Source organism: Pelodiscus sinensis, chromosome 6 (genome assembly GCF_052426305.1).
Source record: "Pelodiscus sinensis isolate ZL-2025 chromosome 6, ASM5242630v1, whole genome shotgun sequence".
Lineage (NCBI taxonomy): Eukaryota > Metazoa > Chordata > Testudines > Trionychidae > Pelodiscus > Pelodiscus sinensis.
The window spans coordinates 121,791,439-121,816,254 of NC_143057.1; the positions used below are offsets into that span (position 1 = coordinate 121,791,439).

A 24,816-nucleotide genomic window follows, 5' to 3' on the forward strand; every position below is an offset into this window, starting at 1 on the left:
TCCAAAATGTGATTTTGTATTTGTCAGTTCTTTTTTTTTAAAAGAAGTGTAAACATTTATTTGCATACCTGGTGTCTCACTATTTCTGACTTACAGCTATGAGAGCAGAATCAGCCCCACTCAAGCCTGAAGAAATGCTGATTTTGCACTCACTTTATCTGACTCTGTCTTTTCTACCTCCCACCCCATCTCAGACTTCATCTTCACGGCCAGTTTTTTTGGCAGGAAATATGCTAATGAGGGACTCATTAGCATAAGTTATGATCTCATTAGCATATTTTCTGCCGTTTCTTTTGTGCAAGGGGTTTTTGCACAAAAAGAAGCAGTGCAGATGGGGGTTTCTTTGCACAAAACGGGGGTTTTGCTTAAAAAAAACCCAACGTCCACACTGCTTATTTTTGGGCAAAAACCATTGCACAAAACCGGCTTGAATAAATTATGCAAATGAAGTGTGGCAATATGCTAACCCACACTTCATTTGCATAGGCTCTGTGGCTTAAACCACAGTGTAGACGAAGCCTCAGTGTCTAAGCCACACAACCTAGGCCCTGGAGCAGCTGCCCGCGGGCCACGTGGCTGCTGCCTCAAGACTGGGGTAGCAACTATCCTGCTGCCTCAACCCTCAGCAGCAGCACCCCACTTGCTTGCAACCCCAAACCCTGGCAGCAGCCACCCTCTCACCATGTGGCTAGGAACCATGGCGACAGGCACTCACCTGCCCGCAGCTCCAATCCCTGATGGCAGCCATCCGCTGGCCCGCCAAGCGGCTGCAAACTCCATCGGCAGCCAAAGCAGCCAGCCCCCAACACAGCCTCAGCTGCCAGAGCAGTGGCCCCCTGGCTCTGCCACGTGGCCCCAGCCATGAGAGCAGCCACGCCACTCACCTTCCAGGTCCAGCAGGAAGATGAGGGCTGCTGCGCGGCTGTGTGAAGGAGGCAGGTGGACTTAGAATTTCTTGTGCATAGCCGTGCAGGCGCACACCTTAGAGGGAACACAAGCCAGGGTGGTTAAGTGCTAGAATAAATTGCCTTGGAGACTTGTAGAATCTGAAAGGTTAGACAAACACCAGTCAGGGATAGTCTATATAATACTTAGTCCTTCTATGAGTACAGGAGACTGGACTAGACGACTGCTTGAGGTTCCTTCCAGTCCTATGACATTTTAGGACACAAACTTGTTATAGTGAGCACTTCCAGAGCCATGTTTTCTTAGAAGTGAAGAGTTGAATTGTCAGGGTGAGACGGGAGGTGTCGAGTGAGCCCACCCACACTCATGCATATATGGAGGCTTCTGTTCTGTGCAATGGGGCCTAGCTCACCCCTTTGGCTGTTGTAACTTGGCACACAAGGTTGTAATATTACTTAGTTTTTGCCTGGCCATCTCAAGAGCCATAGCTCAGCCAAATGTAAGTGAGTGGCATTGCAACAAGCTTCAAGGTGTCCTAATGCTACACGACTCTGACTGACATGTCAAAATACCCAGAGCAGGGAGCCAACCCCAGTTCTGAGTGGCAGGTGCCATCACGGTTGGGTAAGTGGAGGGTGGGGCCACTTTCTGGTGAAAATTTGTGTTTTACACCTCCTTTTGTCAATATACTTGACCACACATGTGCCAGGAGGCAGGTGACCCTCCCCTCCGCCTGTGAGGTCCACCACTTTGGACATCTCCAAAAACTGAGCAGATCTAATCTGAGAAGCCACTGAGAGCTGTTATGTATTTAAAAATGCCCAAACAATGTCAGACAAACAGAAACTCACTCCATTGCCAAGATGCGGCCAGTTACTACCCTGAGCACTGTTTTCCTCTCCTCGGCTTGTAAAGTCTTGGAAGGAGAAAAGCAAGGTATGGAGATACAGGAATGTGGCTGGAAGAATGGCGGAGCAGGGTAGGAGAAAATATGAATGTGGGTAGAATTCTGAGTGAGAACTGAGAACAGAGAACATGGGAAGACAGAAATTGGAGATTATTATAGCCATGTTGGTCCCAGGTATGAGTGAGTGATGTAATAGGTATTAGGCCCACATAGGTCATTCCAATAACAAATATTATCTCACCCAGTTTGTCTTTTTTTTCATATTAACTTTCATGATGATGTACTGTGCGAAATACGTAAAGTTTCTTTTTGCCATATTTCTATTCTGAAATACGGCAACATTACAGAATAAACAGTATTGTCCTAACAATTCTCTATAACATGGTAATTTCCTGCTGGGAGGGGAGAGTAAATAAGTGATGTAGGACAGCACAAACTAATTGAAATAACTAGATAGGATTAACTTTTCATTCACAGAGAATAGTTATATACAATGTAGTGCCAATACTGGCATAATATATATGCAGCTCACGTATAGGTACAGCAATTATAAGAGCCATTGGGAGATAATTAGCATTTAATTATTGATTATAACAAATGAAAATTTGATAAGAATAATTGGAAATGGAAATAAAAGGTAATTCCAGCCTCTGAAAAACACATATTTTTGCTTTTGAAAATACAGCAACCCTTGCAGTTAGAGAGTTATTAATACATAGCAAGCGTGCATCTGTTCATCTGAGAAAATTTGCATTTACTTAGCCACAGATAGATATAAGGGAAATACCTCTTCATCTGAAACAATGATCTTTTTTACTTATACTAGTTGCCATGTGATAAACATGTGCCACTTAAATAGAGTGCTCAGCAAAGCTTAGTAAAATATTCATTAAATATCTACAGGGTGACTTGCAATTCACAATGTTTCATAATAATTGCAACAGATTAAAGAGGAGCATTTTTATATTAAATATTTTCACTGACTTTGTGTATGTATATTTATATATTTAAATATCAAGCCTATCCTTTTATTCCAGTTTATTATTGTGTTTTAAAGTCTCATGTGAATACATTGCTTCTGGTGTGGAATAAATCAGGAGATAAATGCTCCTCATGTACCGATTTGTAATATTCTGTGGTATTTGTTCATTATGTTGAGTCTGGGATCGGGCACGCCTCCTCTCCAATCTGGAGAAAGCTAATGAGAGTCTCGGGGCTCAATCCCTGCCAAGACAGATGCACTTGCACAGCCGGCCTCAGTAGGAAGAAGCAAGTTTAAAATTATAGAAAGAGCTGGCAATGAGGAAGAAAAGTGCTATGCCTGGAAAGGAGCTGACTTTTCTTACAAAGTAGCCAAGAGGGAGAATAATGACAGTCCTACGTCATCCACAATGATTAACCAAGCCTCTCTCCCCTTCAAAAAGACCTCTGCAAGGGGAAAGGGTTCGGAAGCTGCCTCAGTCTTACCCCCTGTGACAGAGCTCGTCTGTCACAAAGCCCCAGAGAAATTTGTTTGGGTCCAGAACTTGATCCTGTTTGATCAGGGTTTTGTGGGTGTATATGTGTGTGTGGTGGGAGGAAGGCAAGTAATACAAAGAAAAAGAGAGACAGAGGAGTACTTAAAACACTCAGGCATTTTTCTTATTAGTTTGTGAAATTAATTTGTCCTGGAGGAAATCTTTGGCACTGATCCCAGTCTCACTGAAGGACCATGTTTATTTCAGTGGATTCAGAGATTTGCATAGGGGACAAACTGAGTGGGACTCAATTCATAAATTGCAAGGCCGGAAGGGACCATTGCCATCCTCTAGTGTGAACTCCTGCGAAATACGAGTCAGAGAACTTCTACAAAATAATTCCCAGAATATATCTTCTAGAAAAAAATCCATACTTGATTTAAAAACTGTCAGTGATGGAGAATCTCTCACAACCTAATTTTCTCAATAGTTAATTACTCTCACTGTTAAAAATGTATGCCTTATACCCAGTCTGAGTTTGGCTTAGCTTTAATTTCCAGCCACTGGTGTTGTTCTGCCTTCCTCTACTAGACTGAATATGGTAATCGAGTTACCCCTTAAACTTTGTTAGCTAAACAGACTGAACTTTTTGAGTCTATCACTGTAAGCAGGATTTCTAATTCTTTAATTTATCTCATTGTTCTTCTCGGAACCTTTTTCAGTTTATCAATATTGTTCTTGAATTGTGGGCACTAGAAATAGGCAGAGTTAAAACAGCACTCACACCAGTGCCAAATACAAAGGTAAAATAGCCTCTATACTCCTACCTGACATTTCCCTGTTTAAGTATCCAATGATCACATTCAGTCTTTTTGGCCACAACATCACTTTGGGTATGTCTACACTACCCCGCTAGTTCGAACTAGTGGGATAGTGTAGACATACCCCAATCTTTTCCAGAGTCACTGTTTCACAGGATAAAGTCCCCCATCCTGTAAGTACAGTCTACATTCTTTGTTCCAATATGTGTTCATTTGCATTCAGATTATTAAAGCACATTTTGTTTGTGTATGCCCCGTTTATTAAACAATACAGATTGCTCACAATTTATAACTTGCCCTCTTCATTGTTTCTTACTTCCCCAAGGTTTTGTGCCATCTGCAAACTTTAGCAGTGATGATTTTACCTGTTCTTCCAGATCACTGATAAAATGCTAAATAAATGCCAAGATTTGATACCTGGAGAGAAACAATGGATAAACACACACTTGGTGACAATTGCGGATTTACAGTTACATTTGGAGACCCATCATTTAGCCACTTTTTAATCCATTTAATGTGTGCCAGGTTCATTTTTTTTTAATTGTTCGAGTTTTTTAATCAAAATGCCATGCAGTGCCAAGTCAAACTCCTTAGAGAAGTGCAAATAGATTTCATCAATACATTCCCCTTTAACAACAAAACTTGCCATTTCATTGAAAAAGATTTCAATTGGTTTGGACATGATCTATTTTTCATATACCTATATTGTTTTGCAATACTCACATTACCCGCCTTTAATTCTGTAGTAACCAACTCCTGTAACAGTGGCTCCATTATCTTGCCTGGGATCAATATCAGGCTGTCAGGCCTATAATTACCTGAGGCATCCCATCTACCCTTTTAAAAAAATGGCACAATATTAGCTTGCTTCCAGTCTTCTGGGACTTCTCCAGTGTTTCAAGACTTATTGAAAATCAACATTAGCTGTCCAGCAAATATCTTGGATGCAAATGATCAGGACCTGCTGATTTTAAAATGTCTAACTTTAGTAGCTTTTGTTTAGCATCCTCCAGAGGTACTAATGGAATAGAGTGTTATCCTCACCATATAATGAGACAATATCATCCTCTTTTCCCCAAATATAGAACAAAAATATTTATCCAATACTTCTGCTTTTTCTGGATTTTAAATGATAAGTCTACCATTTCCACCTAGTAATGAGCCAGTAACATTGTGAGGATTCTTTTTGTTCCTGGTATATTTAAGACTTCTTATTTTCTAACTCTGTTGTCCATCAATGTCTTCTTTGCTTCCTTTAACAGGGTATGTCTACACTACCCTCCTAGTTCGAACTAGGAGGGTAATGTAGGCATACCGCACTTGCAAATGAAGCCCGGGATTTGAATTTCCCGGGCTTCATTTGCATAAGCGGGGCGCTGCCATTTTTAAAACCCCGCTCATTCGAACCCCGTGCAGCGCGGCTACACGGGGCACAAACTAGGTAGTTCGAACTAGGCTTCCTAGTTCAAACTACCGTTACTCCTCATTCCACAAGGAAGCCTAGTTCGAACTACCTAGTTCGTGCCCCGTGTAGCCGCGCTGCACGGGGTTCGAACGAGCGGGGTTCTAAAAATGGCGGCGCCCCGCTTATGCAAATGAAGCCCGGGAAATTCAAATCCCGGGCTTCATTTGCAAGTGCGGTATGTCTACATTACCCCGCTAGTTCGAACTAGCGGGGTAGTGTAGACATACCCTCAATTTTCTACTATCTTAACTTATGACTTGCATTAAGGAGTTAGGAATGTAACTTCCCCTTTCTTCCATTTGTTATGCATAATTATTTGTATAGTTGCCTTCACTTCTTCTCTAATCTAGGTCAGTTTTTTAACTAACAAAGCTTTTTTCCATAATTGTGAGATTATTGCTTTTGGCACATCTGGTAAAATGCTTTTATATGATTCCCAGTTGTCATTCCACTGGCTCCAGCTGACTTAGGCTTTCTTATACTTGAAGGCTACGTCTACACTGGCATGAATTTCTGAAAATGCTTTTAACGGAAAAGTTTTCCGTTAAAAGCATTTTTGGAAAAGCACGTCTAGATTGGCAGGATGCTTTTCCTCAAAAGCACTTTTTGCGGAAAAGTGTCCGTGGCCAATCTAGACGCGGTTTTCCGCAAAACAGCCCTGATCGCCATTTTCGCAATAGGGGCTTTTTTGCGGAAAACAATACTATGCTGTCTACACTGGCCATTTCACGCAAAAGTCTTTCGGAAAAAGACTTTTGCCCGAACGGGAGAAGCATAGTATTTCCGGAAAAGCACTGATGATTTTACAGGAGATCGTCAGTGCTTTTCCGGAAATTCAAGCGGAAAAACTTGCCAGTCTAGACACAGCCGTAGTGAATTTGACTCTTAAAAAGACTAAAGTTCACTGTATAGCTGCAAAAAAGGTTTGACATGGGTACTGCAGATTTCAATGTCACCCTTCACCACTAGACCTAACTTTTTCTCAGGAGGGAAAAAGTCTAGTAGCGGCAATGTAAATCCAATCTTCTTGCACATTAGCGTAAAGGCCACTACAATGTCTATGAACCTATAAAAACTGACATTAAATAAATTCCAACTGGAAATAAGCATATATTTTAGCTGTGATGATAATTAACCATTGAAATACATTAACAAGAGTTGAAAAGGATTTTCAATCATTTTCCATTTTTAAATCCAGATTGTGGGTTTTTTTTTTTCTGAAGGACATGCTGTAGTTCAAACAAAATTTTGGGGGGATGTTCTAGGGCCTGTGTTATATAGAAGGTCAGACTAGATGACCATAGCAGCCTCTTTTGGTCTTAGAACTATTTTAATCTATGAATAACAAAAGTTCTACTGAAGTCCTTTGTTAGTGTTAATTGGGGTTGGTCCTGCTTTGGGCAGGAGGCTGGACTTGATGACCTCCTGAGTTCTCCTCCAGCTCTATGATTCTATGACTTAACAGGTATATAAGTGGTGCACTGTGTTTGGACCAGTCAATTGAAGAGGGGAAAATGTAATCCTAAATCCTTGGTTTCTGGTGATAATCTCAGCAATTGTTTCAGTTATCACAACAGGTTTTGCTACATGGACTTTGGTGTACTGTAACCTGGACTGAGACTGGATTAGTGGAGTGTTCCTTTTAGAGATCTGGCAATAGCCCATACAAGGGAATGGAACTAGTAGTAATTAAAGTAAGAATTAAAGTTTTTATACATCAAAGGTTCCATGTCTGATAAACTGAGAACATTAAATTATTTCTCACAGGCCCCAAACAGCTATCAGATGGAGGTTTTGAAACTCCTTGGTGCAATGAAAACAGGTGGCCTGGAGATGGAAGTATCTAAAAAATACAAATAAAAAAATAACGCGTCTGACGGCAAACAGGACTGAGAATATTAATTTAACCACATGTTGTTTTATTCACCCCTGGCAAGGTTACTTTACATGAGCTTTTAAAAACAGTTATCCTTTCTGTGTCACTGTGAATTTATAATGCCACACCTTAACATTTGTATTTGTCTACCCTAAATATACACTGTTTTATTAACGTGATAATAAATATTTCATCTGGCTTGTCTGAACATTTTGTCAGAGAATCTTGTTAACCTATGATTCCCTAAGGGAAGAGCAGGGAAGAATATTTCAACCAAGTAATGCAATTTTGAACTAATTTACATAAATAATTGGAAAAATAGGAATGCTATAGTAGTAGCTATTGGCTTTTCCATGCAAGATATCCTGGTTAGAACATCATTTTTATAAAATACACCATAACAAGATATGGAAACCATGGAAAAGGCATTATATTCAGTCTTTGGGAAGGGAAGTGTATTTGATATGAGTCCTAGGACCAAGCACTGGACTGGGATTTGAAACCAAGGTTTTATTCCTGGATCTGACACTGGTATACTGGGTGACCTTAGGCAGCTTAATGCTCTCTTATGTGTCTTTGTTTCCCCATCTGTAAAGGGAAAATAATTATACTGATCTCCCATGTAAAGTGTTTTTGAGATCTGCTGATGAAAAGTGCTATATAAGAGCTAGGTATAATTATATTACAATATGCAATATTGCCAACTCCAAGCATTCACAAATGATGAATTGAGCTCCCCTCAAAATCATGATATTGGTTTAAAGATGCTGAGAATTTAAAAAAAAACAAATCCCCTTTTTCTTTAATTTGCCTTTCAGTCTTTTATTTGTCTTCTGGTTCTGTTGTTTTAGAGGGCCACTTTGGCGGAAGAAGCATAGTTCACATAATTAGGTAGGCATTACCACATTTAGTGGGTGACAGGGGAAGATCACATGGGGACTACCTGTTGTGATCCCTCCCTCTGGGGCATCTTGTATTGGCCACTGTCAGCAGACAGGATACTGGGCTAGATGGACCTTTCATCTGACCCAGTATGGCTGTTCTTTTGTCTACCTAACTCTGTAGATTCAGGGGGTAACCAAGTTAATCTGTTACAGAAAAAAAAGCAAGCAAATGGTCCTGTAGCACTTTATAGACTAACATAACTTGTAGATGGTATCATGAGCTTTCGTGGGCACAGCCCACTTCTTCAGATGAGTGGAGTTATAACTAGGGGATAAGAAAACTCAAAATAAATAGGAGAAGGCAAGGGGAGGGGGAGAGAAAGATGCTCTTTCGCCCACCCCCTACCTCTATACATAAAGGCTACACAGGGGCGGATATACGGCAGGGCGAGCGGGGCGGCCGCCCCGGGCCCCGCACTGCAAAAAGCCCCGCGCATGTGCCGTGGCGCCACCGCGCATGCGCATTGCGTCACCGCTCATGCGCCGTGGCAAAGGGGGGCTCCGCAAGATTATGCTGCCCTGTGCCCCGCAAAACAGTCATTTGCCCCTGAGGCTACGTCTAGACTGGCATGATTTTGCGGAAATTCTTTTAATGGAAAAGATTTTCTGTTAAAAGTATTTCTGCAAAAGAACATCTAGATTGGTCCCGGAGTTATCGAAGCAACGATGCGCTTTTGCGCAAAAGCAGAAGCCCGGAACCATTTTGAAGAGGGCAAAAGGGCACCAGCCCTTTTCGGAGTTGGGGGCTGGAGCTCCTTTGAGACACGTGCTTAAAGGGATCTCCCCAGACAGCTGTTTCTCTCCTGCTGCGTGCTATAGGACCTCTTGCAGGGACTGACAGCCGTAGCAGTTTTGGTGGTTGCCCTCTGCCTTTTTGGACACCACTGCCCTTTGCCTTTTAGTGCCTTTGCCTGTTTTTTTTTCATCTTGCTTGTTTTGTCCGCCATGGAGCCAGCGGTGGCCATGTGCCTGCTCTGGCTCCTTCCGGCCATTTTGGAGTGGATGGAATGGCCAATGTGTGCAGTGAAGATGGCTATTGAATCCGCCATGCAGACGCACTGGGCCTGGAATGAGCCCCAGGCCTCCTGGCGCCTCTGCAGGTCCGCCTCCACACGCCGAGTGATGGCTCGACACGCTCAATGGCCTGCATGTGGCGCCGAAGGAGCTGGTCCTGGTGGCGGAGCTGCTGCCATGGTGGTTGGGCGGCTGGGGGGTGCTGCTGCTGCCACTGCTGCAGGACTAGAGGGTCCCTGGCTTGTGCTTCGTCCCACTGTAGGGAACAGAAGAAAGAATGGGTCAGGCAGGCAGCCCAGCCTCTGTCCCCACACCTCATGCCCTCCATCTCTGAGCCCAGGTGACCCCACAGTACTGTGGCTTGGGCCCACTCGGTTACCCCCCTTTTCCTCCCCCCCGTGTTGTACGTTTGCATACAGAACTGCCCTTGGGTCCTCCTCCATGTATTGGAACCACCGGTCTGTGTCCTGGCCCCTTGGAGGGTGGGAGGGCACTTGTGTTGTGTTAACCTGTGGAACTCCGTGCCGGTGGAGGCTGTGAGGCTTTGGGCTAATCAATGGTGTTTGACAGGGAGCGAGATGAAACCCCACACAGTGCCTGGGAGCACATCTGGCAGACGTGGTCTGGGCTCTCACGGTATGTCTACACTACAGCACTAATTCAAACTAATTTAATTCGAATTAGTTAATTGGAACTAAGCTAATTCGAACTAGTGCATCTAGACCTAAAAACTAGTTTGAATTAGCATTTTGCTAATTTGAACTAGCACGTCCACATTGAGTGGACCCTGAACTGAGGTTAAGGATGGCCGGAAGCAGTGCCGGCAGGGCATCAGATTAGGACTTAGAGCTTGGAGCTGCTGTCTCAGGCTAGCCAAGGGCTGTGCTTAAAGGGACCCAACCCCCACCCTGGACAGACAGTTCTCAGGGGTTCCCCGCTTGCAAAGCAGTCCTGGCTTGGAGTGCCCTGAGTGCCCACACTTGGCACATCACAGCACTCGGCCATCAGCCCAGCTCTTGCTGCAGGCTGCCATCCGGGGCAGGAGGGTCAATCGGGGGGCTACAGGAGAGTTTCCACCCCCGAGGAGCCCGCAGAGCCACCCCAGTCCTCTTCATCGGGGGCTCGTACCCCATTCCTCCCTCACCTCCTTCCACTTACCCATCCCTAACCCTGCTTCCTGATGTACAAAATAAAGGACACGTGTGTTCAAAAATAGAAACTCTCTTTATTTAACAAAACTGGGGGAGACTGGGAAAAGGAGGTGGGAGAGGGGAAGAGAGAGGCTGGGAGAGGGGAGGGCAACTAAAATGATCAGGGGTTTGGAACAGGTCCCATATGAAGAGAGGCTAAAGAGACTGGGACTTCTCAGCTTAGAAAAGAGGAGACTGAGGGGGGATATGATAGAGGTCTATAAAAGCATGAGTGGTGTAGAGAGGGTGCATAAAGAAAAGGTCTCCATTAGTTCCCATAATAGAAGGACTAAAGGACACCAAATGAAATGAATGGGTAGCAGGCTTCAAACTAATAACAGAAAATTCTTTTTCACAAAGCAAATAGTCAACCTGTGGAACTCCTTGCTGCAGGAGGCTGTGAAGGCTAGAACTAGAACAAAGTTTAAAGAGAAGTGAGATAAAGTCATGGAGGTTGGGTCCATGTAGTGCTATTAGCCAGGGGGTAGAAATGGTGTCCCTGGCCTCTGTTTGTGGAAGGCTGGAGATGGATGGCACGAGACAAATGGCTTGGTCATTGTTTCAGTCCATCCCCTCCAGGGTCCCTAGTGTTGGCCACTGTCGGCAGACAGGCTACTGGGCTAGATGGATCTTTGGTCTGACGCAGTACGGACATTCTAAGCTCAGGGCTCAGGGTCGGGGGTCTCAGTGGACCACCTTGATTTTCATGCAAACCTGCTCCCAGGTGGCCAGGCTGGCAGCTCTCCTGCCCTAGACGGCCACTTTCCTGTGCCTAGTGCGGAGGTCGTGGATGAGGTCCACGATCTCCGCACTGGACCAGGCGGACACCTGCCTCTTGCGGACCCGGGCAGGCTCCCGAGAGCCGCCAGCCTGGTCCCGGGAAGAGGGGAAGGGCTGGGTGGCAGTGGGTGGCTGCCTCGAGCCGTGCCAGGTGCAGGGTCTGCTGGCTGGATGCTGGCAGGCTTGCACCTGGCACGGGCACCGTAGCCAGCCCGTGCCCCTTTAAGGGCTCCGGGGCCGGGAGGGGGGCAGACGAGTTTCCCTGGTGGTGCCCAGAGTGGCCACCAGGGAAAGCTGGGAAGGGCTAGCCTCCCACTAGTTCAAATTAAGAGGATACACAGCCCTTAATTCGAACTAGCTAATTCAAACTGCCCTGGGCCCCGCGGCACTCTCATCCACCCCTGGTATCAACCAATTGCTAAATAGACATACCTGTCTCATCGTTGAGCTTTTAATATGAAAGCTGTTCAATAAAGTTTAAAAGAAGAAGAAACAGAGAAATGTTTCAATGAATATGTTTGTATTTTCCCATTATCATAGTGAAACATATATAAATGCACTGTCATAGATTTTGCATTAAAATCTGTGTTCCTAAGTTGCTTATCTGAAAATGGGAGGTCTTCCCCTACCTGACTAACATAAGTTAATGTTTTCTAGAAAGCCTATACAGACCTACATGTTTATGAGGCACTTTGGCATCATTTCCTCTCATCACGTATAAGCTCCTCCTTCGGGTTTACACGAGTATTATAATACATTTAACCAGAGACCCATGGTCTGGGAATGAGTAGGAGGCAGGACTGTGTCCCCATTAACCCTACATATTTTTATGGGTAAATTGATACTCATTGGGTCAACATTAACATAGCTAACAGTCCCTCTACACTGTTGAGTCCCTCTTTGTAGAAGAGCAGTGTTGCAAGGGCTGTAGATGACTCGAGACCTAAACGGCTGTTTTCCCATTTGCGTTTGGTGCATGGATCTGTTGGTTTTGACCTCAAAAACCCCTTTTTGTTCCATGAGGTGTGCAGACCATTCCAGTAGAGTGATGCAACATAAAACTGGTATTGTTTGAAATCTTTTCCATGGATTATTTTCACAAAGGGCATGTCCTAGACCATGTGACCCACTGGCCGCGTGTTGAGTAGCCTTGTCCTAAACAATTAGCTTGTCCCTTAGCTTCTCCCAATTAAGAAAAAGTTAAGTTATTCCAGTCTCAGCCTCTAGCTGTTACAAGATTGTTCCCGAGAGAATATCCTTTTGTCCTGTTTTAAATTACTCTGGTGATTGGCATCTACTAAGTCTGGGCAAACAGTCTGCAGAGAAAGCAACACAAAGTGAATCTGGATTTATTTTATTGTGCCATTAATGTGCTTGAACCATTCATGGTCAGGTTTCATTTCATCCCATATCTCTTCACTAGATTCTTTCATAACCTCTCTCTTTTTCTCCTCCCCAGCAATGACCATGCAGTTCATAAGCCATCGGTTTCCCGATTATCATGATCCTACCATAGGTGAGTACAGATTGTTTTTTGCTTTATTCCATCCCATCTGGCTGCTCTTTGAGATTTACCCCACTAGCTCTCAATCTATCCATAACAGGATCCCATTTTTACACTGGGATGCACCTTGCAACGAGCAAGATGGGAATGGCGGGGCAGTCGCAACTACCTAATAATGGCTTGCCAAGAGCCTGCTGTTTATAATTTTCTTATATCGAGAGTGATATCAGAGTGACAGTGATTTGGTTGTGTCATGATCATGTGATCGACAGTTGTCCCAGTAATGATGGACTATTATATTGATGCTGATGTACAAAGTTTCCGCCAACTTTGTTGGTGAACCTGTATATATGAGGTCAGATTAATGCAAGAACCATAAACTGCTACATGTAGGACACACAGGACTGTCCATCATGACTTCAGGTTGTTGTATCCTTGATTTCCACTGTTCACCTTTTTCACGTTAGATCTTAAGGGCCCTGCTTCAAAAGGTGGTTAACAGTGATATGCTCTATGTGCCACCTCTTTGCACTGTGACCTGTAGCTCCAAACAGAGCTGCAGCCTGGCTCCAAACTCTTTTCTCTCCTTTCTTCTCATAGTTTGATGGACGCATTTCATGACATTGGCAGAGGAGTATTTATCCTGAACTGCTAGAGATCATTTTTATATTTATGCACAATCTCTAGGACTTTTATGTCCATCTAAAGAAATTCACAAAATGAAGGACATGTATAACAGCTCTAAAGAGAACTAAACTAGAAGAGACTCTTAACACACACATTCATTGCACTCAAGGAAACTGTGAATAAACAGAAACAGGAAATGGGTGTGGGGAGAAGAGAACTATTATAATCACTGACAACCACAAATCATACTCACACACTCATTTTTAACATTAACTTGTCTATCACCTATCCCATCTTTGTATTGGCTTGTCATAATCCTAGATGGGCAGTAGGCACTACAGCAATATGAATAATAATAAAGAGGTAGAAGAGAATATTATGTTATATGTCTCAGGGTATGTCTACACTGCAGAGTTTTTTGGGGGAAAACGGTTGTTTTTCCGGAAAAACTACATTTAGGTCCACACTGCTATTGTGTTCTTTTGACAAAAAGTTGAAGGAACAGAGGGGCTTTTCTGACAGTGAGTATTTTTCAAAAAAGCTTTTTCGGAAAAAGGCATGTGTGGACACGGAAGAGAGTGTTTTTTTTTAAATAAGAGGCCTCCAGGAAAAAAGCACAGGTGCCTTGATGCCCACTCCATTCATAGTAATCACAACTGAAAGGCGAGAGAGCATCCAATCAATGTGGACACTATCTTTCAAAAAAAGTAAATCGCTTTTTCATTGTGCTTTTGCTGTGTAGATGCTCTCTTTCGAAAAAAAGTTTTTCCAGAAGATCTCTTCCAGAAAAGCTTCTTCCGAAAGAAGCCTGCAGTCTAGACGTAGTCTCACAGTACCACTTTGAGGCCCTAGTCAGAATCAAGACCCCATTGTGCACAAACACATAATCACAGATGGTTGCTGTCCTGAAGAGATTACAATCTATACAGATGAGACAAAGAGTGGGAAGAGAAATAGAGGAACAGAGAAATGAAATAGCTTTCTCAAGGTTGCACACCTAATCAGTGGAAGAACTTGAAATAGAACTAAGCAAACAAACTACTGGACCCTGCTGTCTCTCAAGATGTGCTGAGAAATGCTCCTGCTACAGAATAGGTAGGTACTAAATGGAAAACAATAGTAGAAACTTAATTGACATAGCTGGGACGTTGGATTTTCTTGGGACCAAGCTTTTCATTCAGCATATTCCAAACCAGCTGGAGCATGTATAACTCACTAATAAGGGTGTGTCTAGACTACAGGTTTTTTTTTAAAAAAGTGGCCATTTTTTGAAAAAACTTCCCGAGTCTAGACTGCTGCCGCGTTCTTTCAAAAGTAAATTGAAAGAAAGCAGCAGTTTTTTTGAGCGCAGAAAATCTCGTTTTACGAGGAAGAACGCCTTTTTTCAAAAGTGATCTTTTGAAAAAAGGCTCTATGTAATGCAAACTGTGCTTTTTTTGAAAGAGAGCATCTAGACTGCCTGGGTGCTCTCTTTCGAAAAAGTGGCTTGCTTTTTTGAAAGTACTGGTTGTAGTCTAGACACTCTTTTTCAAAAGTATCTTTCAAAAAAGCCTTTTTCAAAAGAGGCTTGCAGAGACAATATGCAAAGAAATAGTATGTTGTCTGACTTGTAAGAAAACGCTCAGACCCTCCCCACAGGCTGTTCAGAAAGCCAGCTCTAGTTATACCACAAACAGGGATAATATTAAAAGACAGAAGCTCCAGAACATAAAGGCTACCTAGACTGTTTCATGTGAGTGTTTCATTTGTCATTATAGTGGTCAAGAAAGAAATTCATATATATGGCAGCAAGAAACTGTTATGAATACAAAAATGTAGTGACTGAAGAAACTAATTGACAGAAACTCAGCTGGTGTAAATCAGAAAAAACCTACATTGAACTCAATGTAGTTATATAACATAGATTAACGTGAGCAGATGAAGATCAGAGTTGGTTAAAGAAAGGGGTGACTTTAAGTAATCTTGAAGGAGAGAATATTTAGCTGGATCCTCTTCATTCAGAACTCACGTGCACAAAACAATGATTTAAGCAGATAAGGGAAATGCTTTCGTCTGTCGAGTGAACAATACCCTACTTGGTACACGGCATATAAGTCTAAGTAGCTTTAGGCTGCAGGATGGGTTATGGACATTACAACTGTCTAACTGATTTCACTGATGGCTTTATGCTGTTCAGAGAAAAAAAAAGTGTTTCTTTCCTCTTGTAAAAGATAAGAGTCTCTGACAGGCGAAGTCCAAAAAGAACAGAGTGCCTGGCTGACACTAGCTAAACTGCTGCACATGGTTACCGTAAATTGCCAGTGACTTTGTTTCAGCAGAAACTATGTATTCAGATATAAAGAAATGGAGGGATTGTTTCTAGTGACTTTAAGTCCCTGAGGCCTGGCCTATCCGAGGACCTTAATCCAAAATTAGCTTCCCGGGGTCAAATTTGTAAGCGATGCATCCACACTGTCAAGCCTGTTATTCTGGAATAAGGGTCTGTGGAATTCGAATTCTGTAGTCCTGCTTTTTACAAGGAAGAATGCTATTTCCAAAATTGTAAGTCCAAAATAACCTTAGTGTGGACACTCCAATGCCACTAATTTGAACTTATTGGCCTCCAGGTGGCCTCTTGCAATTCACCAGAATGCTTCCTGGAGCTCTGAGTCCGAGATAGCGCATCCACACTAATGGAGCCTGACTTGGACCACATTCATTTCTTCCCTGTAGTGAGGACACAGAACTTCAAATCTGTAAAATTGGGTGCCCAGCAGTCGAACTTAATAAATTCAGACTAATCTCCTAGTGTAGACATGACCTTAGAGTTCCTCTTCAGGGCACAAAGGGGAAGAAACGTGGCATGAACCTTCTGATGTTCATGTGTTGGTAGCAGGCATTCCCTATGCAAACAGGGTGCCTCGAAAATATTGGAAAACTAACTACACAAGGCTGATTGCTCACTGAATTATCTCTCTGCTATTTACTTACTAGCTATCATGTGCTGGATCACAGCTCCCTATCTCTCTAGGATATATATATGACCTCATATCACCTGTCATGATTACCTCATATTCATTCATGTATTTATCCTCATAACATCCCACAAGGAAGGAAGGTAGATTAGAACAGGTGGTCCAAAGAAGCTAATGGACTCTGCTGAAGAAAGTGGAGTTGAAGGACACAAACTTCAACAAACATGCTGACATATTGTCAGGAAGAAAATTACTTTCACATGGCCAATAGCCTGCTCCTGAAAGCCTGCCCGTTCTTATCCCTATAGTAATTCAGAAAAAGATGATCTCCAAAATTCATGAGGGATGCCAAGGTATATTCAAATGCGGGACATAAGTAGAACAAGCTATACTGTGGCCCAGTCTAAGTAAGTACATTTAAACTTTAGTAGAAGGCTGTAAAATATGTAACAAGGAAAAAAATCAGCAGAACCATGATTCTCTTAAAAAGTTACTTGACACACTGGTCGTAGGTAGCTACAGCTTTGTATTTTTCAGGAAAGGACACACATACTTTATTGCAGCTGATTACTTCTCTGGCTATATTGACTTGGCTATACTTATACCATCTTTATCAGCATGTTCAGAAGCTTCAAGGGGTAGCCGAGTTAGTCTGTACAAGATAAACTTAAAAAACAACAAATAGACTGGTAGTACTTTACAAACGAACAAAACATGTAGATGGTATCATGAACTTTCGTGGGCACACCCCTGTGCCCATGAAAGCTCATGCATCATACCAGCTACATGTTTTGTTCGTCTATAAAGTTCTACCAGTCTATTTGTTGTTTTTTAAGTTCATTAGCATGGATCATCCAGAAACGATACTTGTAAGTCATGGAGTTCCCAAAATCCTCATATCTGATAATGGGCTTTAGTTCACTTCTGAAACTTTTCTAGCATTTGCACAGTGTTTGATTTTCATCATATACTAGTAGTTCACCATACTGAGAGACCAGTGTAGACTTAAAAATATGTCTGCAAAAATTGGTGGACCCCTGCACAGCACTCGTGGTATATCTGCCAATACCGTTTGTGTCTGGACTACCTTCAGAGCAGAACTTATGGTGTGAAGATGACAGAGGACAACCTTTTCCTGTTGCACTGATCCATCTTAAACCTCAGGCAGAAGGACTTGATCTAAAGGCATTTTGAAAATGGGATACTGAAATAAAGATGTGATAGCAATAAAACTTCAATGTTTGGCACAAAACCAAATTACTACATGAACCAAAGGACTTCTCTGGAGGAGTTGTGTCATAGTCAATGTTCCCAATACAGTGAAGAGTGTTTGGAACTGGAAGGTACTCTGTCAGGAAATGAACCCCCCCTCCACAAAGAACTCCATGCATATGCTCAGCAGATGTGAGAACATGGTATGGAAGACTGATCAGCCTCCCTCACAGACTTGATCCTTGGAACACTGACCAGGACTTGTATTACCTAAAAGCTGGGCACTTGTTTAGCCACTCAGGAGAGATTCAGATGCCATCTGATTAGCACAGGGCCCAAAAATAGGTTTTTCTTTTTAGTAGTGGTGCACATTCACACATGGCTTTGTACATACAAAAATGATTCTGCACTTGGTTGGGAAAAATCCACTCATGGATGGAAAAGATTAGAGGGAATATTGATCTGGACTATTTAAATATAATTGATAAGGAGACACAGTAATGTATATAATTTTAAGGACTTTGAAGTTTATTTTGAATTGTGTGTATGTACTTTGGTTCATGCCTCATTTTAATTTTGTTATATATAAATGCCGATGTAGCAAGGTTGTAAACTTCTGCATCCTCCACAGTTATCACAGAAACCCAGGTTGTGTTGTGGGGGTGCGGAGCTTAATAAATGTGAGAACTTCCTAGTTAGGGGATATCCTAGGTGCTGCTTAAAGCATGGCTTTTTGTGTTTATGTCTTTTCACTACATCATTAAGGCTATGTCTAGACTGCAAGCCTCTTTCAAAAGAGGCTTTTTTGAAACAATCTTTCGGAAAAGCCTCTTTCAAAAGAGAGCGACTAGACTGCAACCACTTCTTTCGAAAAAGCGAACTGCTTTTTCAAAAGAGAGCGCATAGGAAGTCTGGATGTTCTCTTTTGAAAAAGCCCTGTTTGCATTCAAGAATGCCTTTTTTTGAAAAAGCACTTTCGAAAAACGGCGTTCTTTCTCATAAAATGAGGTTTACTGAGGTAATAAAAAATGCCACGTTCTTTCGATTTAATTTTGAAAGAATGCGGCAGCAGTCTAGTCATAGGAGAAGTTTTTTGAAAAAATTCTGTAGTTTAGACACACCTTAAGACTGACCACTTATTACAGGCTGACCACAACCATTCCAGTTTAAATCTTCCAGACAGAAACATGTTATTTTGTAAGAGAGTGGAGGAAAGTCTTGCACTGATGTATAGACCGTAATCAGGCAAAATTTCAGCAGTTAGTACTTGGGAGAAAATGAAGTGATTTCTGCTAAATAATATTTAATTATACTCAGCAATGGAAACAATTTCCAAGCAGCAGTAGATGTGCTCATTTTCTGGAACAAATGAATAAAAGCAATTTATATTCTGTGCGATCCCTGGCACTATCATAGGGAGTTAATATGGTAGGCTGGTGGGCAGGGAAGCATGACATCATGTGGCAAACTGGACACACTCCAAGATGCTCATTAGCCATGTGACTAATCTCAAAATGAATACATAATGCAAATGGGATGGGAAAGCAGCTTCCTGTTTCCATGCGATATCGCTGTGTGAGATGGTGTCGACTAAGTGGCATAAGGAGTCAAGCACATTAGTGCTTTGTCAATATCACAATTTAATTGAAATTGGGGTTGAGGCAGGAGATACTTCAGTGTCAAATGCCAGTTTCCATAAGATTTAATAACATTAAAATGGTGATTTCCCCATACGTTAAAAAATTACTAAGTGGTCTTTAACAAGGCCATGGGATGACTTGGGTAGGCTTGTGAAAGAGGACAAATAGATGACTCAAAGTTTATATAAATGTATCTGAGTATTGGTAATTGTTTACTGTTCTTTATGGCCCATGGTGCTGTCATGACAAGGGGGTGGGGATAGTGAGAAAAAGGGACTAGCAGCCCCAAGGCCTTTTGATTCAAGAGTGCCAGGGGCTCATGTCTGCTGTTAAATCGCTTCCAGAGCCCCATATGGCATACTCTTGGCAGTGCTGAGGACTGCATGGGGGTGGGGCTGAATGCTTTGAGCAGTTCTGAGGCTGCCTAGCCCCAGAACCAACCTTTCCACCCACGGGTCCATCCCTTGTAGGGGGCACGGAGCCAGGCCACTCCTCTGCCTTGCCCAGTCTGTAGGCTACACTGGTTGTGGGAGACCTGGCTGAAGAATCCACTTTTCATGATAGAATTATAGAAGCCAAAGATAGGACAGGCCTATTAGATCATGAAACCCACCGCTTTGCCAGTGCAGGAGCATTCAGATTCGCAGATTCTGCTAGGAATATGTCTGGAAATCTCAGTTAAGAATGAAGTACCTGGTACTGCCTGCTCTACAGCACCACTTGTTTACTTTCTATGCCTGTGATTAATGAAGGCTTGAATCCTTCAATCCCACCATCCTTTTCTCTTAAAGGCTAAACCTACTGGTGGTGTATTGAAGCAGATTTCATACGAAAAAAAATTGACTTGCACTCAGCCTTTTTTGTTTCTGTCTTTTGTAAGATTACCATTGTCTAGGATTGGAAAAGAAAAGAAAAGAAAAGAAAAGAAAAGAAAAGAAAAGAAAAGAAAAGAAAAGAAAAGAAAAGAAGCCCAAATTACTGGCCTGAAAGTTCTAGAAATCTCACAGGAAAGACTGCTCAAAAAAACCTGATTTATAGATGTGTCTCTCTATTTATCTAAGGATATGCCTATGCTTGAAATGAAACAATGTAGTGTAGACACTTATCACAGCAATGGAAGTAGTTCTTCCATGGCAATAGTCAATCCACGTGTCTGAGAGGCAGTAGCTAGGCTGACAGAGGAATTAATACATTGACCTTGTTGTGTCTACACTGGGGCATTGGTTAGCTTATCTATGTCACATAAAACATGATGTTTTTCACAGCCCTAAATTATGTAGTTAAACTGACTTAATTTGTCATGCAGACCAGCCCAAAATTATCAGTTCTATATCATATTCCTCAATATATATGCTGACTGAGCTGTGGAAAAACTTCTGAGTTTTTGGATGCTCATCAGAACCAAAATATTAAGCTTGTGTTTTTATTTGGATTATTAATAGCATCTTATTTTTATATGTAGTGATTATAGTTATTTTTTTGAAGCTGAGGAAGTAGCTTTGTGCTTATTATGAAAGCATACTATCTTATAGAGCTGGAAGGGACCTTGAGAGATCATCAAGGGCAGTGGCTTGCTTTCACAGCAGGGCTAAGTACCATCCCTCACAGATTTTCCCCAGATCCCTAAATGGCCACCCAAGGATTGAAATCACAACTTTGGCTTTAGCAAGCTGATGCTCTAACCAGTGAGCTGCCCCTCCCCTGGGAGTTAGTTGTCTTCCTGCTAAATAAGGTAGCATAGCCAAATTCTGAATGTGGTTCACTTTAAGTATGTGCTCTATTGTGCAGCTGATGAGCCTAACTCAGAAGAATCCCATGGTTCTGTCTCATTCCACCCCTGTCAGACTTAGGAGGTCTGCAGACTTCTCAACCAGTCAATCAATTTAATTAGATCACATGTGACATATCATACTATACACATCATACGGAATCCTTCTGACAGTAAATATGAGAGTAATTTTGGGATGACCATGGTCTATCAATCAAAAGTCTTCAGCAGGAAGAAATTCTTCCTCTGGGTTCTTTTCCACCATCATTAGATTAAAATGAAGGACTGGCCTTCCCTGTCCATTACTGAAGTCTAGAGTGGTAAATCAACAAAAAGATTGCTCATTGCATGAGCTATGGTAGAATTAGATTAAAAACTGGTTGGGAGGAATCATTAAAGACATAGCCAAAAAATCCTTTCCAGGATTTATCATTAATATAGGGTTCCACAACTGGAATATGTCCACCAGAGCCAAAGCCACCATCTTGCAAGCACGGAAGAATTGATAGTTTTAGCTGATACTTCCACAGGGCTTAAAGTATTCTTGTTTTTTATGATACAATCATTCTTTATATCTTCTTCTGTTGGCTCCTAAATTTTGAAGTGAATTAAAAGTAGTACATTTTATCCTATTAGTCACATGCATCAGAATCTCCCCCCGCCCCTATCAGCAGGACTGCCCTTGTATATATGTCATTTCTCATACTTAAGGTTATATCTGTTGGGACTATTCTGTGGAAAACTGAGTCAACACATCCACCCAGTTTTTGCATATCAGCATTGCCTTCATTTAATACAAGTTTGAACAGAATTATTGTCCAGACACTGTACACAAACTATATTTCTGCCAGATAAGTAATAACAGACAACACAAACCAAGTAAATGTGCCCAAGTTGCCACATGCTGGTTCAGTGAGATGTCCTTCCTTCCTCCATGATGTCCATCACCAGCCCAATCTCCTCTACTTAGTCTCATTCTTCAGTTTCTGATCCAGCATATTTCCAGCATGCGGCTGATTTTTATGTATGTTCTTACACATCTTCACATTCTTCATTACCTACATTGACTCCTGTCAGCATTCAAAATATTAATAGTGAATTTTACCATCAGTTATGCTGTTGCCTGCAGGCAGAACAAAACCAGGGCCGTTTGGAGTTTAGTGCATGAGACGCTATACCATGCGTTAAAGTCAGTTGGTTTTCAGCTAAGGCTGTAGAGCAGACTCATTCTCTCTGTATGTGGTCTCAGTGCTACTATATGGGCTTGTGTAATCCACAAATGTAGGCTATGTTTAGAATACATGGCTCCGTCGATGGAGCCATGTAAACTAGTTTACCCGACATAGTCAATGAAGTAGGGATTTAAATTATTCCCGCTTCATTAAAATAAAAATGGCCACTGCGCTGTGCCCACAATCAGCTGATCCGGCAAAGCACGGCAGTCTAGAGGGGGATCGGTCAACAAGGGAAGCCTTTGTCAACCTCTCCTGTAAACCTCATTTAATGAGGCATAAGGAAGCAATTAACAAAGGCATTCTCTTGTCGACCGATCTGCGTCTAGAATGCCGCACTGTGCCGGATCAGCTGATTGTCGGCAGAGCGCGGAGGCCATTTTTATTTTAACGAAGTGGGGATTATTTAAATTCCTGCTTCATTGACTATGTTGGGTAAACTAGTTTACATGGCTCCATCAACAGAGCCATGTAGTTTAGACATACCCCTAGTGTGGTTACTGAGCAATGCAAGTGGTACCTAGACCACAGCAACAAGTAAGATCAAGAGATCTCTATAGGATTGCTTGTGAGCCAGCTGGCTTGAAGCTCAGAGGGTAGAGGTTCCTATATTTTGCTTCTGAGGTGCCCAGGTTCAAATTTGCCCTGGGGGTGGTTACTCTTGTACACTGTTTCCAGGTTACACATGCACATGTTAATCACCTAATGCCTGCAACTGTCCTGATGAATTAATTGTTTCTGGACTGTGTTATGCTGGATGACTTGGTGTCCAAGTTTCCCAGAAAAAGGGTTTTTTATTTATCTTAATATGAACAGCAACGGCCCCGGCTAATAAGGGGCAGCTGAGACAGGGCTGCTACCAATCAATTAAGGGCCAGGTGAAGCTGATTTAGGCTGCCACAAGACCTTTTAAAAACTCTCCCTGTGGGGGAAGGTGGAAAGAGTGGAGAGGGAGTTTGGAGGTGGAGAAGAACTAACAAGTGATATGGAGATTCAGAGGAGCTGAGCAGGAAACAGCACCAACCCTACTAAAGTCTGCAGGGGGAAGTGTGGGGCTCAAACAGGAAGTGTTTGAAGACTCCCTATCCCCAAGGGGTCAGCAGAGGACTTTTTTACTCAGTCCCGACTGGCCCGAGGCATCGGCCCAACACTACATCGTTTTGCTGAGGGACAGAAGGCCAAAAGCTCTGAAACAAGGCGAGTGAGTCTTATCTGCAGCCCCTAAACTGTGGGATAGTGGGCAGAACAGAGGTCTGGGACACAAGAGTCCCTGTGACACTATCTAGCGCCTATTCAAGACCATGGTACCTTCAAATCTTTTATAGAACTGGAAGAGACCTTGAGTTGTCAATAATTTTTTTTTAATTTGTAAGCCATCTCAAATATTTTAAATAGAGAAGAGGTAAAAAATATTTTAAATAAATTAAGTCCAGTCCCCTACCCTCACAGCAGGACCAAGCACCATCTCGGTCATCCCTGGCAGATGCATGTCAAACCTACTCTTAAATATCTGCAGTGATGGAGATTCCACAACCTCCCTAGGCAATTTTGAAGTGAATTAGAAGTATTACATTTTACCCTATTAGCCACATGCATTAGAATAGACTTTTCCTTCAAACAGCCAAGACTTTCCTTTCCATCATAAAGTGTACTTATCTTTGAAAGCATTTGGGGTATAATTAAAACTAAATGTAATTTGTTTAGAACAAAGTGGTTGTAAGCGTTTTTCCAGCAACTCATATGATTTACAAATTTGAGAGGAAATCTCAGACTGAATGATTACATGCAGACTTCTCGTAAGCATTGAACTGTGACCTTTCTGGATGCTTATTCAAAGTGACCTCCAAACCTTTTGAGAGCTTTGGTCATGTATACTGTCAGCTGTTGGATTGACATGTTGAATGTATCACTGCAAATATAACTCCTCTTGCAGTTATTTGAAGGCTGTTTACTACAAATGACAGCTGTCATACAGATGATTTCTGTGCTCAGGAAATATATCATCTAGTATTTTTCCTGTGCTAATATCTATGATTACTCTTCCTTTGCCTTCTACTTCCTCATCTACAATATCAGGGCATGTCTACACTACGAAGATCGACCCTCCTCCATCGCCCTGTACTCCTCATTCTGTGAGGAGTAAGGGTAGCCAAGGGAATGGGGGTGTGCTCCTCTAGGTCTCCTGTGGTGTAGATGCTGCAGCAGCTCATCTTATGGTAAGAGAAATCCAGCTACGCATTTTGCATATCTGGATGGTGTACTTTAATCTGACCTACCTGCTCTACTGTAGACTAGGCTTTAGTGAGCATAAGGGGTGGAGATAAGACTCTGCCACCACTCTTGTTTCTTTCTTCTGCCTCCTTGATAGTGTTGAGTAAGTAGATGATTATCCCTGATTACTACTACTCAGGTTGAACAAAGAGAGGTCTTATTTTGTTACAATGGCATGTGAGATTAGTTAACCACTTTGAAAATCTCACCCATGACCCTCAACTATCAATGGGTTGCTGTTCATTGCA

At 42.3% G+C, this 24,816-nt stretch overlaps 1 protein-coding gene across 1 annotated transcript in view; it reads left to right on the forward strand.

Annotated features, from left to right (window-relative positions):
• The window catches only part of RIT2 (Ras like without CAAX 2), a 275,385-nt gene that overhangs the window by 67,919 nt on the left and 182,650 nt on the right, over window positions 1-24,816 (forward strand). The window contains exon 2 of the mRNA XM_006136787.5: window positions 12,820-12,876. Within this exon, the coding sequence (XP_006136849.3) occupies window positions 12,820-12,876 (57 nt within the window). The remainder of the gene's footprint in view (window positions 1-12,819; window positions 12,877-24,816) is intronic.